The sequence below is a fragment of the Ceratotherium simum genome, chromosome 13 (assembly GCF_057802395.1).
Source record: "Ceratotherium simum simum isolate JZ-2026a chromosome 13, ASM5780239v1, whole genome shotgun sequence".
Taxonomy (NCBI): domain Eukaryota; kingdom Metazoa; phylum Chordata; class Mammalia; order Perissodactyla; family Rhinocerotidae; genus Ceratotherium; species Ceratotherium simum.
In genome coordinates, this window is record NC_141912.1 from 18,815,879 (window position 1) to 18,837,080 (window position 21,202).

General features: G+C 40.8%; 1 protein-coding gene across 3 annotated transcripts in view; it reads right to left on the reverse strand.

Moving 5' to 3' along the window:
* Positions 1-343: 343 nt before the first annotated feature.
* MBOAT1 (membrane bound glycerophospholipid O-acyltransferase 1) overlaps positions 344-21,202 on the reverse strand; it is a 97,790-nt gene continuing 76,931 nt past the window's right edge. For all 3 annotated transcript variants that reach the window (XM_004432086.2, XM_087438073.1, XM_087438074.1), the window contains 6 exons: positions 20,004-20,196; positions 14,684-14,787; positions 12,310-12,374; positions 10,095-10,227; positions 7,028-7,179; positions 344-1,472 (listed from right to left, as the gene is read on the reverse strand). In XM_004432086.2, the coding sequence (XP_004432143.2) occupies positions 1,346-1,472; positions 7,028-7,179; positions 10,095-10,227; positions 12,310-12,374; positions 14,684-14,787; positions 20,004-20,196 (774 nt within the window). In that variant the 3' untranslated portion in view covers positions 344-1,345. The remainder of the gene's footprint in view (positions 1,473-7,027; positions 7,180-10,094; positions 10,228-12,309; positions 12,375-14,683; positions 14,788-20,003; positions 20,197-21,202) is intronic.

Consider the following 21,202-nt stretch of genomic DNA (forward strand, 5'->3'; position numbering starts at 1 on the left):
ACCTGAAGCTTGTGCACATTTGTTACAACACACACAGAAACACACACACACTTCAAAATGGCAAGTCTCTACTGACACACAAAAAAAGCAATTCTTCTGTTCAGAAATATTTTCTTTATATAGAAACACAGTATTCATTAAGAAACTTATTTTTTTACCATCTGATTTGAAAAAATTCTCTCCTCCCAAGGCATTTGATTGAGGGCACACCATTATAGCATATATTTTATTATCAGTATTATTATAATTTTCCACAACAATTAATACCACGTTTCCTTTTCCCACAGAGAATCCTACCCAATAGAAGTCCCCAAAAGGAACCACAGCACATTCATAACAAAGATTGAAAAGTAAACCATCTTTCTTTCAATTTCTGCTTTCCAATATGATGATTCAACTAAAACAAGTTGGATTTAATCAGCTATGAAATCGGGAAAATGAAAACCAGCCTGTGTGTACATCATGATTGTGACCATCTCTGTGAAATGAGGGGAGAAAAGAGAGAAATGTCTGCTGTTTCTTACAAACTTCAGTTTAAATTACTTTTTTAAAAAATTTCTGTAAAAGACATTTCACTGCCTTTGATGGTGTGAACATTTGGGTGTTTTCTCAGGATCAGCCGTGGGCAGGCAGATGGTGCATATGAAATGGAAGACATTTGGACAACAGTGGCCCCACCTAGACTCCTGGTATGGGTACAGGAGACTTGCTGATTTCCAACCTTGGCTCAGTTCAGAAGGAAAAAGGCAAGAGTTACATCCCTGGAAAATAACGCAGCCTACTTTAGGGCCTGCCTGCCTCTCAGTCCCCTCAAGTGTTCATGGTTTGTCCTCCTGGTTCGTAGAGTTTTTGGTACCCTGAAAACCTCCCTCCATGCTCCCTCTCCTCCACGGTCTTCAGAGTGTAGTTATTGTGTTTGAAAACAGCAATGCCACAAGTCAAAGGATTTGGGGCTTCCAGAGGAACGACCATTTCTGGGTATGTTCTGGAAGACAAGTCATCTCAGCTTCACCTTCTAACTTCTGGAGCCCGGGTTGCCAACATTCAGATTTCAGTGGCTGGAAATCATGCCAGATAAGCACAGACCCAGCAGCCCAGAATGGACTGTCTCTACAGCTCTGGCACATTCTCCACACCACTCAAATGTCCTATAAAATATTAAATCAACCGGACATGGCTGATTTAATGGTACAAAAAGGCTTTATAAAAATATTCCCTGCACTTAAAAAAAAAAAAAAAAGATGCATGTAAACATCGCCTCTAAGTCACCGGAGAACTCTTGAGCGTTTTCATCTCATCTTTCCAACGTTTTGCAGTTCTCCTTGTTCAGCTTTTCTTGGAGGTATCAATCTGTTTTTTTCTTATTAACAGAGTTCAGAGTCTGAGGCTGCCTTTGAATATGAGCTTGTGGTTTGATTGGCAGAAATAGTATTATCAGGAGACTTATGATGTGTAAATAAAAGTACATGGACCTAGGAATAAAAACACACAAAAATTATATTTCAAACAAGGATACAAATGAGAAAGGTCACATGAACGTGATGGCACTGCTTACGGCAGCAGTGGACGTGTTTGTCCTCGGACTAGCCTTGATCCACAGCACAGGTAACTCCTTTGCTGGGTGAGTGGGCCAGGGATGGACCGAAACCACAAAACTGGCAGAGCAAACCAACCAGCTGTCTATGGATAGATGTGTGATATTGTCCCACTGACATAATAAGCAGAGCAAGAGCATTAACCCCACCACAGCCAGCAACCACCCATGTTCAAAGTCTAAGAACGCCCAGGACCCAACTCAAACCTATACTCTGTTCCCCAAACACAAATGCAACTGACACTTTGACCAATATGCTCTACTCAAGTGTAAGGAGTTCTTCTTGTGTGTATTTGGAGCCAGAAGAATCCAGATTTTCAAAACCTACTCTATAACTCTGAAAATAACTTTCATCCAAACTAAAAGAAACAAGCTTTGCTTTTGAGGCTTGTGGCCTTTTCCAGCATTAGTGTGACATTCAGCACACTGGGTACAACGTAGACTTGCAATAAATACTGGGCATATCAGTAAATGCAAGTAACTAGGAACAGCTTGCAGTTGTACAACTGTTCTAGAACCATTTGGAAAAGCTGAACTTATACTTTCCCAGTGCCTTTTTGAAGAATAAGGAAAATAATGTTAAAAGGGGGGGGAACCCACAATTGGTTTATGGATCATTCTCCAGCTTCTGTGATCATAAGGTCAGGCGCATTAGAATCAGATAACTCACACATGCCCTAAACTTCCCCACCCTTTAGCAAGAGGAACAGCTCCTGGAAGATGTCTACAGAACAGTCAAGAGCTCCAACAGAAGCAAACAGAGCTTTACTCATTTATTCTTTCAATAAGCATTTACTGCTTAGAATGTACAAAGCATTACACTGGAATCTACAAAAAGACAAAGCCCCTCCCCCTTTTCTTGAGAATGGAAAAGAAGACTAGCACAAGAGTAATGGTAATTTAACCCACAGAGGGGTGAAGAGCCACAGGCGAGTGACCATCGAATGTACTGTCTAAACCAGGACATTACTGAGAGAGAAAAAGAGCTCTACAGACAAACACGCTGGCTCAACAGGTGTAGACTGGGATTCTCCAGGCACACCCCAGCCATAGGTAACCCCAAAGTCTGCTCACCTAAAGTATACTTTGTTCTTGCACTATTTTGCCTTCATCGTTCATATGTGGCCAAGTCTACACTGGAGCAATTATGTTAAAGTCAAATATTTTGAAAAATCAAAAAAATTTCAGTCCCCTAGTGAGGCATAGTAACCTATTCTGCCAATCTATATTTCTCTAAAATTTTAAGGAATACTTGATCTTTTTATTATGGAAAAACTCAACTAACATTGATTGGGCGTGCTAGGACCGACCTACGTACTCCAGATACACAGATAAATAAATCATAGTTCCTACTCTCAAGCAGTCTGCTACCTACACAAATTTCTACACCAATTCTAAGATTCTTAACACATTGAATTTAAGAAAGTGTTATCTAGTTAAAGACAAATTAATATATGAGGATTTGCTTTTCAAAATGATTTCATAGAAAGGTTCTGCTATGGACTGAATGTTTGTGTCCCCCCAAAATTGATATGTTGAAGCCCTAACTCCCAGTGTTGATGGTATTTGGAGGAGTAAGCTTTGGGAGGTAATTTGGTTTAGAAGGGGCCATGAGAGTGGGGCCTCCACGATGGGATTAGTGACCTTAGAAGAGGAGAAAGAAAACAGACTGAACACACGCTGTCTCTCTGTGTCTCTATCTCTTCTCCCCTCTCTCTGTCTCACTGTCTCTTCCTGTCTGTGTCTGTATCTTTCTCCCACTTGTTTCTCTCTCCCCATCTCTCTGTCTCCCTGTCCCTCTCTCACTCTCTCTCTCTGTCTCTCTGCCATGTGAGGACACAGTGAGAAGAAGCCTTCTGTAAGCCAGGAAGAGAGCTCTCACCAGAAACAGAATCTGCTGGCACCTTGGCCTTCCCAGGCTCCACAACTGTGAGAAATAAATGTTAAGTCATCCAACCTACAGTATTGAGTCATAGCAGCCAAAGCTGACTAAGGTTCTTTCATAATACATTTCAATGTTCACTTGGGGCTCATTTACAACTTAAAGAAAATAAATTAGACTGAGAAATTTAAAGCTGAGATTTGAAGTCACTCTAGATCAAAAACAAACTAGACATAAAAATGAGGCACATCTGAAATTTAAATGTTCAGCAGTGGAGGATACACAGAGAAATGGATATGCATACAACTGTCGTTCACTGCCAGGGACTGAAATTAGCCCCACGTGGGGAACAGATCTGGAATGCAGCCCGACCCACCTCCACTAAAAGACCATGCAATTTTAATTTATTTTGCCAGATTCTGTAATTCTCTTAAGAGATTCTGAAAACACAGTTTTTGAGATGCAATCTATAATAGCCATTGGCAACATGTGGCTGCTAACATTCAAATTAATTAAAATTAGATAAAATTGGAATTTCAGTTCCTCAGTCACAGTTGCCAGATTTCAAACATTCCATGGCTACATGTGCTGGTGCCTCACCTATGGGACAGCATTTCCATCACTGTAGAAATTTCTATTGGACAGAGCTGATCTAGATAAGGAATTTAAATTATATATATAAGCAACTATAATAACGAGATAACACATTAGGTTGAATCATCTGAAATTGACAAAATTGACAGAAATGTCGATTTCACCCTAAACAAATTGTTTGTGGAAAGAAACGGAAATCTACTTACACATGATCTGGATTGATAACTATTTGATTCTTCCCCTAGAGCTCCTGCCTAAGTGTAGGAATTAACATACTTTAGTTGGTTAAAGGCATGTCATCCTAAACAAACCATCACTTAGTATGATCCCTAAGCCTTATTTTTCTTCCACAACAGCTTCTCCTAAAGAAATTTTTAGTAACTGTACTATTGATTTTACTGTTAAAGGAACCGTGAGTCTAAAATTCGGGTGCACACTAGCACTTACTTACTGTGTGAGTTTTGTTAAATTACTCACCCTCTCTGAGCCTCCACATCCTCATATGATAAACAGGGATACCGATACCTAACACCTCTCTCTTCTCAGCTCACCACTTTCTACCTTGATTCTACGTTCTGCCCATACTCATGTCTCTAAGGTCTTCAGTGCACGAAGCATCCTCCTATCATGAGGGGGCTTTGCTATTCTGTTCCCTGTGTCTGGAAGCACAGCCCGCAGTGCTCCACCTGCTCACCACCCTCACACATGCTGTGCCTGCTTCACTCCCACTCTGCAGCCTCCAGGACTTATCGCAAATGCCACTTCCTCCCAAAAGCCCCCCCTCGATGCCAGTCTTATTCCTGTTACACGCTCTCTTAAATCTTTGTACCATTCACTCAGAGTACGATTTCAGTGTGTATTTATAAATTTGTCAGTTGTTATTGCCTGTCTCTTCCATCAAGCTATCCCCTGCATGGGAGCAAGAATGAGTTCTATATTTTGCTCACCATTCTATCCTCTAGCTTCTAGAACAGTGCCCAGCACACTGCAGGTATTAAATGGTACTGAGTCGAAGACAGGCATTTCTGCTGTAACATGATGCATATATTCCTGAAAAATCTTGCATTTGGCAATATCATGTGCTTAAAATACACAGGCTTATGGGGCATGGGGATCATGTTAGAAGCAGACAAATCAAAACCTCTGAGACTTTGTAACTACAGCACTAACAAAAAACAATTAGCACCTAAGCCAACAACTTGGCCAGCCCAGGCAGATGGCTTGATGAGGGTAACAGCTGCTTCAGGGGGTGGCAGACAATGAAGGATAAATGCTGGCTGGAGGGTGCTGAGACAAGGGGGAGGAAAATGGACCTGTGAGCAACTGGGGCTGCCCTAAGGCTGGGCACAGAGGAGATAAACCCAGCTGAGGGCCAGGAGGTGCAGGCTTTGGGGCGGGGGGTGCCTCTTAGAAGAGGGAGCCCAGGGCTGGCCCCGTGGCTTAGCGGTTAAGTGCGCGCGCTCTGCTGCTGGTGGCCCGGGTTCGGATCCCAGGCGCGCACCGACGCACCGCTTCTCCGGCCATGCTGAGGCCGTGTCCCACATATAGCAACTAGAAGGATGTGCAGCTATGACATACAACTATCTACTGGGGCTTTGGGGGGAAAAATAAATAAATAAAATTTAAAAAAAAAAGAAGAGGGAGCCCAGTGAAGGGGTGCTCAATTTCCGGGTTCTTATATAGAGCTGAAGTGCTTCTACTTCTGTAGCAGCTGAACTGAGGGCTTTTTTTTGCTGAAGATTGTAATTCTCTTCCCACTATACTGGCCTCTTTTGTCTAGGAAAATTTATGTAGTAATAAACCAGCTCAACTTCCATGTTAGACTGACATAACTCCTATGACCTAATTGATATTATAGAAACAGGCTTTATGGAAGAGTGTCGTATAGTTCCCTCTACCTCCTTTTCCTATGACCTGAAAAACACTGATACCTGTATTGAGTATTAAAAGTGTCCTTCATCATTCCCGACCAGTGCATCGACTACAGGGACTCCCCAACTTACAAATAAGGCACGTTTGCATTGTTTATTTCTAAGTTACTCTTCTGATCATAGCTATGTTCTAAAATCAATCTACAAAAGCCTGTGCAAACCATTAAATAATACAAGTTAGCATTTACTGAGTATAGAGACTATGCCAGGCGCTGGCTGAGCCCTTTGCACATTTGCCTCATTCGATCCTAACGAAGGTGCTTTGAGGTGGATTCTATCCTCACCCTCATTTTGCAATTGAGAAAACACAGGTAAAAGAGGTTAATAACTTGCCAGGGGTCACACAACCAGTTTGCAATAGTGGAGAAATACGATGCATTCAACATAAAGAGTCAAACAGTAAAAGTAAGCAAGGATAGGTTTGCATTTATCTGGAACGCTGGTGTTTGAATATAAGGGCCTGACATCCTTTCCCTAAAGCCTCTTGTCTCTGGTTTGAACCACCTCCTCCACCCCAAATGCCACATACTCCCTTCTACGAAGGGCAACTCACAGCATAAATCCCCCACACGCACCCACCAGCACTGCCATCTCAGCAGAGCACAGAGGTCTCCTGCAGACCACTCAAGTCAGCCAGCCCAGCGCCTGCCCATTTCTGTCCTGCTCTCAGAACGCCCCACACTCTCCAGCATGGCCTAAGCCCAGGAAAAAGAGGCAAGGGCAGCAAATTCACCCCCTGAGCTTGTAATCCAGATACATCTTCTAAAAATTCCCTCCCATAAGCGTTCCTTAGTTATGTTAGGAATGGCTGAAGGGCCTCCCGTCACCTTTGCTCATGTGTATTGCTATTTGTATGTTGGTATCTCCAGGATGGCCATTTCTTCCTAAAGCTTTCTATGGACATTTTCAAAGTGAAGCCGTATTCAGAAATTCTTAGTACTGGTTGACTTAATTTACCAACTCCTAACTCAAACAGAGAAAACAGACAAGTTTACTAAACAGCAATTGGGAAAAGTGAAAACTTACTTGTATAAACTGATGGTTGGTTCAACTGCCAACATAACAAAGGGTGCGACCGTGTAACAGACAGCCAGCTGAGTGACAGCCCAGGTGATCACGTCATAAACAAGCTTGAGGGCTTTTGAAGAAAGGAAGTAATGTCTGTAGTTCTTCCTCATCTGCAAGCCCAGAAAGGCAAAGTGAGGGGAGGGGGCATGAAAAATAATAGCTTCTACTCCGTGCACGCAGGATACCTCAGGAACATAGAATTCAGATGGCTCGTATTTTTGAAAGCCTATTTTCAACTAAAAATACCATTATGGTTTTTCTTACTACAAAAAAAAAAATATGAGTCCACTATAGAAAAATGTTCAAAGATCAACTAAGCAAAAAAGAATTTTTTTCTTTTTTAACGTCTCCCAAAGAATAGCACTGTTTATAAACTTGGCACATAGCCTTCCAAGCCTTTTTCTTTTTTTTTTTTTTTTTTTTTTTTTTTCCCCCCAAAGCCCCAGTGGATAGTTGTGTGTCGTAGCTGCACATCCTTCTAGTTGCTGTATGTGGGACTCGGCCTCAGGATGAACGGAGAAGTGGCGCCTCGATGCGCACCCGGGATCCGAACCCGGGCCGCCAGCATCGCAGCGCGCGCACTTAACCGCCAAGCCACAGGGCCGGCCCCCAAGCCTTTTTCTATTCATCTATATCTACATTTATATTTCCAATGGCATCAATGTATTTCTTAGCTTGTTTTTTCATTTAGTACTATATCACGAATCATGAATTTTTTTCCACGTTGGTAAATATTAATCTCCAATATAATTTTAAGTTAATTATGGAAAAGTTAGCTTGACACCCACCCCTGCTGTTATAAACAATTGTGTGATTCATATCCTTGTAGCTAAATCTCTGCATTGTTTCCTAATTATTTCCTTTGAATAACAGTAATAAAATAACATTACTATTAGTAATAAGAGCAGCTACCATGTGTTGAGTGCTTACTGTGTGCCAAGCCTGTGCGAATGCTTTATATATATCATCTCTATTGACTCTGCCAACAAGCCTATCATGTAAGCATCATTATGCCCATTTTACAGAAAAGGAAACTGAGGTAATTCTTTGAAATAGAAAGTATTGGGTCAAAGGATACACTCAAGGCCTTTTGATACATGTGACTAGATTTGCCTCCAGAAAGACACCTAATTTCCAGATCCAAGTATCAAAGGCAGAGCTGGGACAATGGCTGGTTTATAGGTAGGTCAGCCCCAAAATAAGACAGGCTTCCCAGGGCTGCCTGGTTAAGTTAAGAATTCCTCTCCTCGGCCTTGAGTTCCTCAAGACAGAGGTCAGAGGTCCGTCCACTGGGAGGAGCCTGAGCAGTATCTGGAAGCATGTAAGAGATTTGACTAGGTAACTCCCTGGGCCTAAGACACTTTATGCCTATTTGCGTTCATTCTCCTTTCAGAAAAAAAGGGGAATGGGAACACTCTCCTCTCCACCCCCTACCTAACTCATCTGTGAAAAATGTTTCCAGGCCACCCAAAAGAAAGGTTTTACATAAATCAATGCTTTTATACCAGCTGAGATCAACAAACTAAAGAAATTTTAAGGAATAATACTCTGAATATATTAACAAACAAACTTCTGGCCTCTGTTTTAGTTTGTCCTGGCCATCTGTTCTTTAGTTTTTTTTTTATAATCCAAGTAGGTATATGAATGGGAGAAAAGAAAAGGTCTTTCCTGTTTTCTATGCACAAATATGTACAACATATATAGTATTTTGAAAGTGCGCTAATCAGCATGAATAGTAATCAATCATCCATTTTGTTCACACATATATTCAAACAAACGTTCATCTAACTAAAATAGGAATTCCATGGGGAGGGACCCTTGTCTTGTTCACTGTGGCATCCCAGTGCCTAGAACACTGACTGGCACATAGTGTGGCTCCTGAAATATTCACGGATGAATTCAAGAATGAGTGAATAGCTATGCTGGGGCTCCTCAATTCACATCCAAAATGCAGTTCGACAAATGTCATTAAAAATTTTTGCACCTGAATAAGGAAAGCCACAATCATTGTCAAAGATTGCACTGAAATCAAATACAAAACTCTATTTGACAAGAGCACCTTGAATTGCAATTACTTATATACAGGTTCATCGCATTCTTTGAGGACAGGCATATTTTTTATTCCATTATTATTCTGCTCCAGAACCAGCAGATAGGAGGAACCACCTAGAACAAACTGAAAACTACCCGAAAAACCTAGAGAACCAAATTTATAAAAGTTACAAGAATTTTACACAAACTAATTTAATTGGATCAGGCTTGAGATCATGCGTGAAAGGTTAGAACAATCTCTAACAGAACACAGTTCCCGTGGCTGCAATTTTACTGGCTGCTCAGAGACTTTGTGAATTATTTCTAGGCTTAGGATAATGAAATGAGAAATTAAGTGGAGTATAAGCAAAATGAAGTCCTACAGAGCTTACATTAATTGATAATCATCGTCATCTGTAATTAGTAGACTGTGTTTGTTTACAGCCTTTAATAACTAAAAATGTTTTCATCTCTTAAGGTATTTTTTGTGTGTGTGTGTGAGGAAGATCAGCCCTGAGCTAACATGCATGCCAATCCTCCTCTTTTTGCTGAGGAAGACTGGCCCTGGGCTAACATCTGTGGCGATCTTCCTCTACTTTATATGGGATGCCACCTCAGCATGGCCTGACAAGCGGTGCGTCGGTGAGCGCCCGGATCCGAACCCCAGCTGCCAGCAGCGGAGCGCGTGCACTCAACTGCTACGTCACCGGGCCGACCCCTTATCTCTCAGGTATTAAACATTACTCCTAAAATTCCTTTTGTTTTGCAAACACCCTCTGTAAATACTATGAAAATAAAATGGCTAACCATTTTATGACTACATGTTCCCATATATTGAGGTATTTCTCTAATGGGAAGACTTTTGTTGTTTGATTTTTTTAAAATATTACTCCCACCCATCCCCCTCCCCCGACTCCTGATGGAACCTAAAAGACAACAAACAAACAGGCATCAGATTATTAAGGAAAAGACCCTACAACCAAAGGAAGCTTACCGTTCTGGCTGCTATTGTGACAAGGGTTCCAGTTAAGAAGGTAAAATAGTATCCAGGGTAGACCCCGTGCCACAAGGCAGACAGGATGAAGGTTAGCATGGTGGGGTACCATGGAACCCGCTCATAACACACTCTGTGAAGAGAAGAAGGTATAATGAGCCACAGGTCAAACATTAAAGAAACTTCTAGCTACAGTGCATCTTTCCAGATCAGACCATGCAGAAATCATTTGATCCATTACTGAGGGCATGTCTGCCTAACCCTGTTCAGGGACTTGCAATGCATTCCAGGCAGCCTGAATTCTGGTTTTCTTGAACACTACCAGATAGGCAATTCACAGTTCAGTCCTTTGGGGAGATGAATATGAATTTTTAACTTCCATAGAAATAACTGATCTGGACCCCATCATATTATATCTAATACAAGGCCGAGTGGTCACTCTATACCCACCATGGGCTCCTTCTATAGAAGCTTATTCCACCAATGGCCTAATCTACCAGGGATACTTACGGATAAGTGTCATTGGTGCTAAAAACTTTGGAATCAAGATAAGGGTCTTTAGAAATGCATATCCTCATTTAGTCAAAATTAATTTACCTTTCCAGCCTGGCCCATATGCCTTCTAACTAATCAACACTGCAACCCTTTTCATCTCTCTTGGCAATGACTCCAGCACAAAATCTATGTGTTGGTTATATGAGCTCTGCAGCCCTTACAGTGTCCATCAGATTTCAATCCATGTATTTGCCTTAAAGAATGAGGATATTGTGAGGATTTAGAAATTGTCAAGAAATATCCTGGAGATCTTTGGCTTCTTGGTTGATTATTAAAACAAAGTGATAGGGGGCTTTCTCTCAAATTCAGTCTATGAATTGCCAGTGGTACCATAAGGAAGCCACTACATGGTTTACTAAATAAGAGGACCCAACTAAAACATAAACTAGAAATTCAAACAGTTAACACCAATCCAGCACTGTATGGGTTGTCAAAAGTAACTGATTTAAACCCAAACTAAGGATTATGGCTCCTTCTTCACAGGAAGAAACAACACATTTGGGGAGAGAAACAGGGGACTGGGACCCCATTTGCAATGTTTCTTTTTGAAATGAGGGGTAGTTTGCATAGGTATTTGTTTCCTACTCTCTGTATCGTTTTGTATGAATGACATAGTTCATTTTCTAAAATGATTTTTTAAATATTTTTTTCATTTTTGATGTGCACACATGTATGTTCAGTCATCTCAGAATATAAACTCCTAACAGAGACTGTAGGACTCTTGGTACATTGGGATTACTCAATATACAGAAATAGAAGTTTATGCTAAAATTATTTGCAAAATTAATAGCAATAATATTAAGGGCAAAATTTCAAAAACTGCATGTTCAGATCAATTTTCAGACAACACTGCACGAGCTTACTTTGGAGGGATTACTATACATTGTCACTTCTTTCACTCCAACGTTTTGGCCTACAAAAATGCTACTTATCAAAAACAGTAGAATCTACAGCTTAATAATTTTATATTCTCCCTGCACTCATATAATAGGAATATTCACTAACTAGAGTTTGCTGCTTCAAGGATAGCATATTATTAGTTCCATAATAAGTAATGTTTCTAATTTTGGAATTTGTAGGGCAACAAAAGGACGGAAATATCAAAAAAAATATAGTTAAAAAGCATCTGGGGTACCATAAAGCTTTTAATGCTAGAGATAAACACAGAGATTGTCAGTGATTTGATGCTGATATGGACCCTCCTTGATATCTGAGCAATAGACTCTCCTCTAGGTAAGAGGCAGCACAGCACAGAGGTTAAGAGCCGGGCTCTGGAGACAGTCTGTTTGGTCTCTTATCTATTACTTTACTCATTAGCTGTATGACTTTGGGCAAGTCACATAACCTCTCTGTGTCTCACTTTCCTCATCTGTAAAATGGGGATAATAACTACCAACATCTCATGGGATTGCTCTGAGGATTAAATGGGTGCCAGGTACACAAGAATGGCAGCCTCAAGTGTTTGATAAATTAAAATAAATATGCTACATTGTGACCTTCTCAAATCACTATATTTCTACTTTTACAGGGCATAAATGTTAATACAAAACAAAAGTGTCAGATGACATTACTACTGGCAGAGGATCGCTGTTCATCTAATGACTTCCATCTAAACATATCCCAGCGCCATGAGTAATGAGGTCATTTTTGTTTTTCTTACCGCTTTAGCCAAGTAACTGTCTGAATATTCCAGTTTTCTAAGTACATTTTGAAACTTGTAGCAGTCTAGAAAGAAGAAAATAACACCTATCATTAGCTTTAAAAATACCCCAAGTAATGGAAAGTCTTCCGCAGAACTTCCCTGGCAGCAGAGTAGATGTGCTATTTCAACGGTGACTACTCAGTCAAGTGTAGATCAGCTGTTCCATCATATGCAATAGAATTTTCTGGTGTTTATAAGATTTACTTTGCACTAAAACTTGGCTTGCAAAGTCTCCATTTTTCTCAAAATTTATTTTCAAATTATAGGAAAACTAAAGGAATGTTTTGTGGGTTTTCCTTCCACTGTGGTTAAGAAAAATTTTGTCATCTGAATTTTAAAACTAAATAGTCTAAAAGGGGATTTGCCACAGGAAAAGTTTAATCATGTGACTTTCATGCCTTTTTGGAGACAGCTTGAATGTAACTGTCATCTTTTCACTATGCGGCCATCTATAAACTAGGTCAGTCTTGTGGAGTTATTCTACAAATAGCTATACAGGTTCAAATGCTTCCTATTGTATCTAGAATAGTAAGAGATTTTATGCATGAAGGAGTCACAATGCAGAAAAGAAAACAAAGAAATATCACCCAACTGGCAATGACGCAGGTAATCAACCACTGAGGAGGAGAGATTCCAAAATAAGCCATCAATCGGGTTTTCTCATTCAAAAAAAAAAAAGTCTTTTCAAAGGCTGGTGGTAGAAAGCATGAAGCAAACATGCAAGAACCAGAATTCCTAATGAACTTTGAAGTACAAGTGCCATTTTTTTCTGTTTCAACCATAAGAAAATCTTAGATAGCCATACATTGGCCTAATGTAATATGTTTGGAAGGAAGGAAGAGAGGGAGGGAAGGAGAGAGAAGACAGGTAAGTAGGGAGATGGGTGGATGGATGGACGGACAGATTTTGTATTATGAGTTTTTATTTCGAAACCCTAAGGAGTTTTATTTATCCATATCTTCTCTGGCTAATAAAATGCTATATGCACAGCTTCAAGGTACCTTAACTAAATCAGACTTCCTTGGAGTTCTTTAGCTCCCTGCTGTATATCAACTCCATTGGAAATACAAACTTTCTCCTTCTGATTTTCCTTTATAATAAATACATAACTTAATAACTTAGCCCTTTACCCTGAACACATTCCCACCTGAAAGAACTCGGTCTTTCGGTGTACAGCTAAGGGGACTGGTGGGCAGCCAAAGCTCAAGGGGAGCCACTCTGAAGGACATTTACCCACAGCACTCCAAAGCAGCCAGCAGTGGTCCAAGAGTTTTGAGAGAGAGAAGAATTTTAGTGGGAAAAGGCAGGAAAGTCATAACATTTGGACTGTCTCCAACATCATCTATATAGAAAAGAGAAGCTTGTAGATTATCTACATTGCTTTTCTCAAACAGAGAAAGGTTGTTCTGAAGGCTGGAGCTTGTCTACTTAAGATAAAGAGAAGCCTCAGGCGTCAAGAAGGAGGAGGACGTCCCCCACGTGGCCACCTAACGTGGGTGGCAGGTGATCAGTCTCCACATCCCTGGGTTCCTGCTATACATGCACATCCTCTTCTGCCCAGACTCTCCAACAGCACTCTGCCTTCCCTGTGATGGTGGAAAACCCAAACCAACAGCAAACCCGAGTCCCCTGGCTAGAGAACCAATACTTCTGTATGTTGAGAATCATGTCCTTACTCCCATCCAGCTACAAGGAGGAAAAGGTCTAAGACTGGGCACTCCTATCAGCTCTGAGTTCTGACAGTGCCCAGGAAACCAAGACTGATATGGCTCCAAAGAAACCACATCTGATGATGAAGACATATCGAGGATTGTGGTCAATAATTGTGGGAGAAAGAAGACCACACTGATTCTAGTGGCCTAAATTAAGCTGTGTGCCTTGACAATTCTTCCCAAAAAGAAATGGATTATAAATGCATCCGAAGGAACCACAGAGAACACTTGAGATATTAAAATCTAAATACAGGAGCTTCCAGTATGTGCTCTCGACTGAAGAAAGCAGAACGTGAACAAGAGAAAATGACATCTGTACTTTCTAGTTGAAAGAACAGGAATATAAACAACAAAAAAGATTTTCCTGGCTCTTTTTCAGACTTGTATGTGTCATTATTCCCTGAACCATTAAAACTATCAAGAAAGTAGGTATCTTTAAAAAAACAATGAGGAAAAAAAATTTCTTAGATGCAAAGTGTCCAAGACGTTCCTGGACCTGGCGTCCCTGATAGCAGCTTCTCCTTAGACACTGAGGAAGAATGTCCAAGGATACCACACTCCAAGCAAACCATTTGCTTCACTCAGTATGGAAGCTTGATTCAAAAGCATAATAGACTCACCTCAATTTTCCAGATGTTTAGGTTAGAAAGCAGATCCCAACAGAAATTTCCATTCTTATCCACTCCGCTGAACCCAAAGCCAGCTGCATTATTCACTGCATCAGCTATGGTTTTTAAAACAGCACATTAGGATATGGAACAAAAGTCACATTGTTGCTTTAAAAGATACTAAATGTCTGTCTAGCTTTAAGATCGAGAGATATGCAGCAGTTTCCTTGGAAAAGAAACCAAAAAAATTTAAAGGCCCTGCTACCATTATGAATCAGAGAAACCTTTGATGGCCTCAATTTTTATTCATTCATTTTTATTCATTCACTAGCATTTAGTGAGCACCTGCTTAGTAAGAAAGGCACTAGATGCTCATAGGATGCAAAATGAGAATAACAGAGAAATGAAGAAACAAAACAAAGCAATAAACAGGAGGATTTAGTGACCACTTGATATAAGGGGAGAAAGGGAAGAAGGTAAAAATACATCTAAGCTCAGAAGCAGAGAGCGGAGAAACGGGACCCAGTAGTGGTCCAAGAGCTGTCATTAAAGAAGGCAGGACATTAACTGCTAGACAGCACTAAGTCAGGAGGGAACCAGCTCTGAGAGAGAAATTGGAGCTCATTCTGGACATATTACGCATGACACGTCAGTAGGATCTCAGACGGGGCTGCCAGGATGCAGTCAGAGAAGTTTAGGACACGAGAAAAACAACAGAGCTGGAGGTGTGAATTTGGGGCCAGCTGCCACAGAGGCCAAAATTACCAAAGCCATCCTACCCATCAAGTCAGTCAAAAAGCTCCTGTTTCCATCTTTATTTCACCTCACTGAACTCGAAGAAAATGTCCCCCAGTGGTATTATATTTCTAATGAATTCCTTAATGAAATGTTTTTGTAATCAGATAGAGACCTGACGAAATCAACATAGTTTTATGATGATGATGAAGAGGCTAATTTTCTCTTTTCATTTATCTTATTTTGAGTTCATTCTCTTAGAATATTTTCTGAAAAATGTAATTAATTAAATCACAGCACTGTAAAGTCTTAGATCTGGAGGGAATCTTAGAGAAATCTTTCTTTCCCGTAGCTCTATTCCTTCTGAATCTATAGAAGAGGGATTTCTGAAGGGCTCCTCTAAAGAAAAACAACCTGTTCTGTGTTTGTCTCATTTACTTTTGGCAGAGGTGATGATTTAATATTGCTTATCTTATGCTTGGCTTCACTGCAAAATGATCTGGTTTCTTTTAGAAAAGAAAGGATGAGAAGTGCTGAGTCCTGCTATGTCTCCCGAGCTGACTGGGTAGAAACTTGGTGGAAAAGAAAAGAACAAAGCAAGGGTGTGCCAGTTAACAAACTAATAGTTTTATATGTGTGGGAAGAAATCTGTGAATGACCGAAGATAAACTAAACTGGGAGAAGAAGAGCCCTTGAGGTCTGTGTTGACAACTAAAAACCAGACTGGACTGACCATGCTGGGAGCAGCATAGCAATCTCTAAACTTCTCCCATCTCCAGCCTCAGATCTGGCATACCTGGTCAGATCCAAAAGAACAGAATAATAATAACCATCTTCACTGTGTGGTGTGTGTGTGCGTTTAGAATCTTTCCAGGATTCTATGAAGCACTGTACGGACATTTCTCATTTAATGCTCATAACAGTGTGAAGATGGTAGTTAAGGGCAGGCTCTGGGGCAGATCTCCTGGGTTCCTGTCTCCACTCAGCAACGGTGCAAATGCATGGCCTTGGGAAAGTTGTCTAACTTCTAGAAACCTATTCCCTTGAGTATAAAATGGATATAATAATGGTACCTCTTTTAAAGGGATAGTGAAAGGATTAAACGAAATTAAATATGTGTCGAGTGCAGAGCACAGTGCCTGGCCCAAGTTAGCACTCAAGAAATAGTAGCTGCTGCTATCATTATTATTATTATTACCCCCATCTTGCTGTGAAAGGGACTGAGGCTTAGTGATATTAAGATCGCTCATGTGGTAACAATGCCAGAATATGAATACTAGAACACTGGTTCCACAATCTGGGTGACTGAGAGCCACTCTGGAAGATAAACGGTGAAAAACCAGAAGCAGTGATTCTCAGAACCGCTGCATTTAGACAATGTTGGAATTCCCCACTTTCCTTAGCGCATTCCGCTGCACGTCATCACAGACTTGTTTTTGTCTTAGAACAGTTAGAGGTTCTAAGTTCACCAGCCCAAAACTGGCTGTACTTGTATTGTGCATTGTATTGTATTATTACAGATAAAACAGATAAATTAATTGGGACACCCATATTTTGGAGTTTGTGATCCTTAGAACACAGCCTGGGCTCAAGTCGAGTCTCACTAATTAGTACTAATTAGTAGGGGAAAAACAACCAGAATTGTACACTGAGCCCAAAGAAAATAGCTGTATTATTTCAATATAAACAGTAACTAGAACTAGGCTAACACAGTGCAGCTCAGCAGAGATTCATTAAGAGGCCAACTTTAAGGATTAAATTTATAATCATGTATAATTAGTACATCAATTATAGGTAAATGCTGTTTTAAGGAGCTGGATAAAACAATTATTAGGTTAAGCAGTTTAAATATTCCCTATTATACTACTCATTGCTTCTTTATTCATAAATAATACAAAGGTTAATGTCAGACCAGCCCGTGAAATCTAAGCTGTAACAAACTTCAAATTGAGGCCATACAAATTAATGAAGAGTTTCTAATGGAGCTACCAAAAAAGATAAAGAAAGGGGGGGAAAAAAGAAAAGAAGGAAGCAGGGGAAAAAAAGAAAAGAAAAAGAGCTAAGTCCACAGAGAAAGCTACCCACAGAAAGGGTTACTTCTATACTCCAAATATCTGGGGTACTCCCAAAAGGGCAGAATGGTGCCAGACACCCCCTGTTCCCTGTCACCCCCTCCCCACCCAGAGCACCACCAGCACAACCCACCTTGTGTTAGACTTCCCCTATGAGGCCATGGGATGGCCTTTCTTTCCTCCTTAAATCAGGAGCTGATTTAGTCCAGAAGCCAGCCCACAAGCCCTGGGATACAGAATGTGGGAGAGGGAAGGGTAGAGAGAGGGGAAAAGAAAAGCAGGATAAGTGAGGAAGTAGAAGGTAGTAAAAGGAGCAAGAGAGTCTCTCTTATACACGCACACACACAGGCACACACACAAACATATACAAACACAGCTTAGAGCAAAGTGAAAATACTATTTCACATAGAAAAGTACTCCTGGTGTTCCAAGTAGGGTTCCAACCATAGTTGGTATCATGCCTACCTATTAAAGAAATTATCATTTTCAAGTAATGACACAATTGCAGAAAAAGGAATAAGACTTTTGAAGCCTTCCCCAATAACCAGTCCATACTCATCATCGCCTCTGTATTCCTACCACTAAGTCAGCTCTTGATGCATATTGCCTGGTGGGGGTGCACGTCTGTGTCCCCACAGAGTGTAAAAATCTTGAGGGTAGAGAATATGTCTTACTCACCTTTGAATTCCTCATAGCACAGAACCTGGTACTCCACAAAAACTCCTTGAATTAAACTAAACAGAAACAAATGTCCCATGCTGCAAATTTTTAAAAAGCTCGAGGTCAGATCTCTCTGGCCAACTGTTACATAAATATTGCATTGGACTGAACTGATCCCTGAACATTTTGACCTTTAAAAATAACTGGACCAGGAGCTGGAGAGAGGGAGGAATGGGGAGTTATTACTTTGTTTAATGGATAGTCCAGGGTTTCTGTTCGGAGTGATGGAAACAGTTCTGGAGATGGGCGGTGGTGATGGTTGCACAACATTGTGAAATAACTTAATGCCACTAAACTGTAAACTATAGATGGTTAAAATGGTAAATTTTATGTTATGAATATTTTACCACAATAAAAAATAATAAATGAAAAAAGTAATTTAATAGCTACAAACTCTAATTTGAGGCTAAAAACTTGGAGCATGAAATGAGAGAAGAGGAACTCAATTAAGTGCTATGCACTCACTCATGGAATATGGGCTAAGCACTAGGAACCGAGTTTTATCACCTATTTGACTCAATAAACCAAGTCCCTGCCCTCTGATCAAGCCCCACGTCACTTCCAGCTAAGATGTTAAACTTCCATTCCTGAAAGGGTTCCAAATGTGAAACACATAAGGCTGCCATGCCTTTTCCAAATCCTTTACCATTCTTAGTGTGTAACTAAAGGATTTATTGCCCACTTTAGCAAAGCTTTAAACTTTTCCAGTCTAAAACTGTTTGAAAGGAAAAAGATAAAAGCTTAATATTGTCTAAGTTACCTCACAAGAAAAGAAAATGTGTGATAAAACCAAATGAAGTTGAACTTTCTACCTTTAAAAAAAAAAAAAAAAAAAAAATCAGGGGCCAGCCTGGTGGCGCAAGCAGTTAGGTGCGCCTGCTCCGCTTCAGCGGCCCGCGGTTCGCAGGTTCGGATCCCAGGCGCACACTGACACATCGCTTGTTAAGCTATGCTGTGGCGGCGTCCCATATAAAGCAGAGGAAGATGGTCACAGATGTTAGCTCAGGGCCAATCTTCCTTAAGAAAAAAGGGGAGGATTGGCATCAGATGTTAGCTTAGGGCTAGTCCTCCTCACAAAAAAAAAATAAAATCACTTGAGGTCAGCTTCTTTCTAAGGCATAAAGCTTAACCAACAATTTCTTAAAGAAAAAGCACATCTAAACCAGCACGTGTGTTGATAAAATTAATTCAGTCTGTATCCTCTATGATGTACAAGCCAGAAAAATTACAAGAAAGCCAGATCATTCTGGAATTTTTCCCTAACTTTCCACTGCACTAAATGGCCAAGTTTGATTGGCGGAAGAAGCAGCTTCCAAGTTTTGACATCTGTTAATAACATTGGGTTTAAACAACTGCCAGGATTGCTTTTCTCTTTATCAGAGATGAGTTTATGGACGGCAGGAGAGAAGAGTGCTATGCTGGAAAGTAAGAAAGGATACTGGCTCAACTGCCTTCCAGAATATAGAGGAAGATTAGCCCTGAGCTAACATCCATTGCCAATCTTCCTCCTTTTGTTGAGGAAGATTGGCCCTGGGCTAACATCTGTGCCCATCTTCCTCTACTTTATATGTGGGACACCTGCCACAGCATGGCTTGATAAGCAGTGCACAGGTCCATGCATGAGATCCGAACCTGCGAACCCCGCACCACAGAAGCAGAGCACGCAAACTTAACAGCTACACCGCAGGGCCGGCCCCTGTATTGGACTTTTTTTGATTAGGTGATCCAAAATGTTGTTCTGGCTAAGCCATCCAAGGAGTACTGTTTCTTTCCTCCTTCATTTAGGGCCACTCCATCAAACTTACCTAATGTCCAGGCAAAGTAATACTTGGGCTTTGAGGCTTGCATGACAATATATAAGTAGCAGAGTCGAGTCGGAAAGTTTGCTTTATGAACAAACCAGTCATCAGCTAGGCAGGTGATGGGGAAGGTCTTGGTGAGTGTCAAAAACAAAAGGAGAGACACCAAGGTCATGCACAACTTCTGTATCACAGCTCTCTGAAAATGAGGAAAAGATCAGTGTAACCATTCAGAAGATCCGGGATGAGGAAAACCATTTCAGCAAGGGCACGTTAAGAACAAAGCTATTCCAACAGCCGCTATGACAATATTCCCTGGAAGGAGACTTTCTTCCTCATGACACAAATTGGGTGATAGACATATGTGCTATATTTAGATTATCAGAATACACCTCTGACACCTGAGGACTGAAGGTATCTAAAACGGAAGAAAACTTTTACCAGAAAATTCTACCTCCAAAGGTAACATAGATAACATTACAGAGTGGCAATCTTCCATCACAAAGAAAGAACCACTGCCTTCCAATTCCATAGGCAGCAGAGGCAAGGAAATGGGTTTGAATCACCAACAAGGAGGGGAGAAGCTTAGTCAGGAAGGATTCTGTGCAAGTGATTAAATGCCTGAGCCGGGACATGGCCGGTAATGGCAAGCTTTAGAGAGCCCCCTAGGGTGGTTACATGCAGTCTGCTGTGACATTTTAAATACCTCTGGAAGGAGTGATTTTGCCCAGTTTCCCTGACATTCTAGGTAATGTCGTTTAACATCAACAGAATTATAGTCCCCAACTTTATAAAAACAGGCTACTTGTATTTGTCATATGGGGATAGCAATAGCATCTCCCTCAAAGAGTAGCTTGGGGTTTAAAGGAATGAATATTTACCAGGTACTGAGAACAGTGTCCGGGTCCCAGTTAAGTGCTCCCCACACTTGGCCACAATTATGACACCACCACTGGGGACGCACCAGCTCGTGGCTGCCAGACCCCTCCCAGCAACGTGTCTTTAGCCAAAATGCAACCTCACCACTTCACTTTCTCCGTGCACAAAAATGCAAGAGTCTCCTTGGAGAGCCATGTTAAGACTCTCTGATAAAATTATTTTCTCAATAAAAGCATGTGAAACACAAAAGCACGACTGTGACAGATACTGCCTACAGACACCTGTGGTTACTTTGGTGTCTCATAACCATGGTGACTTCACTCCTA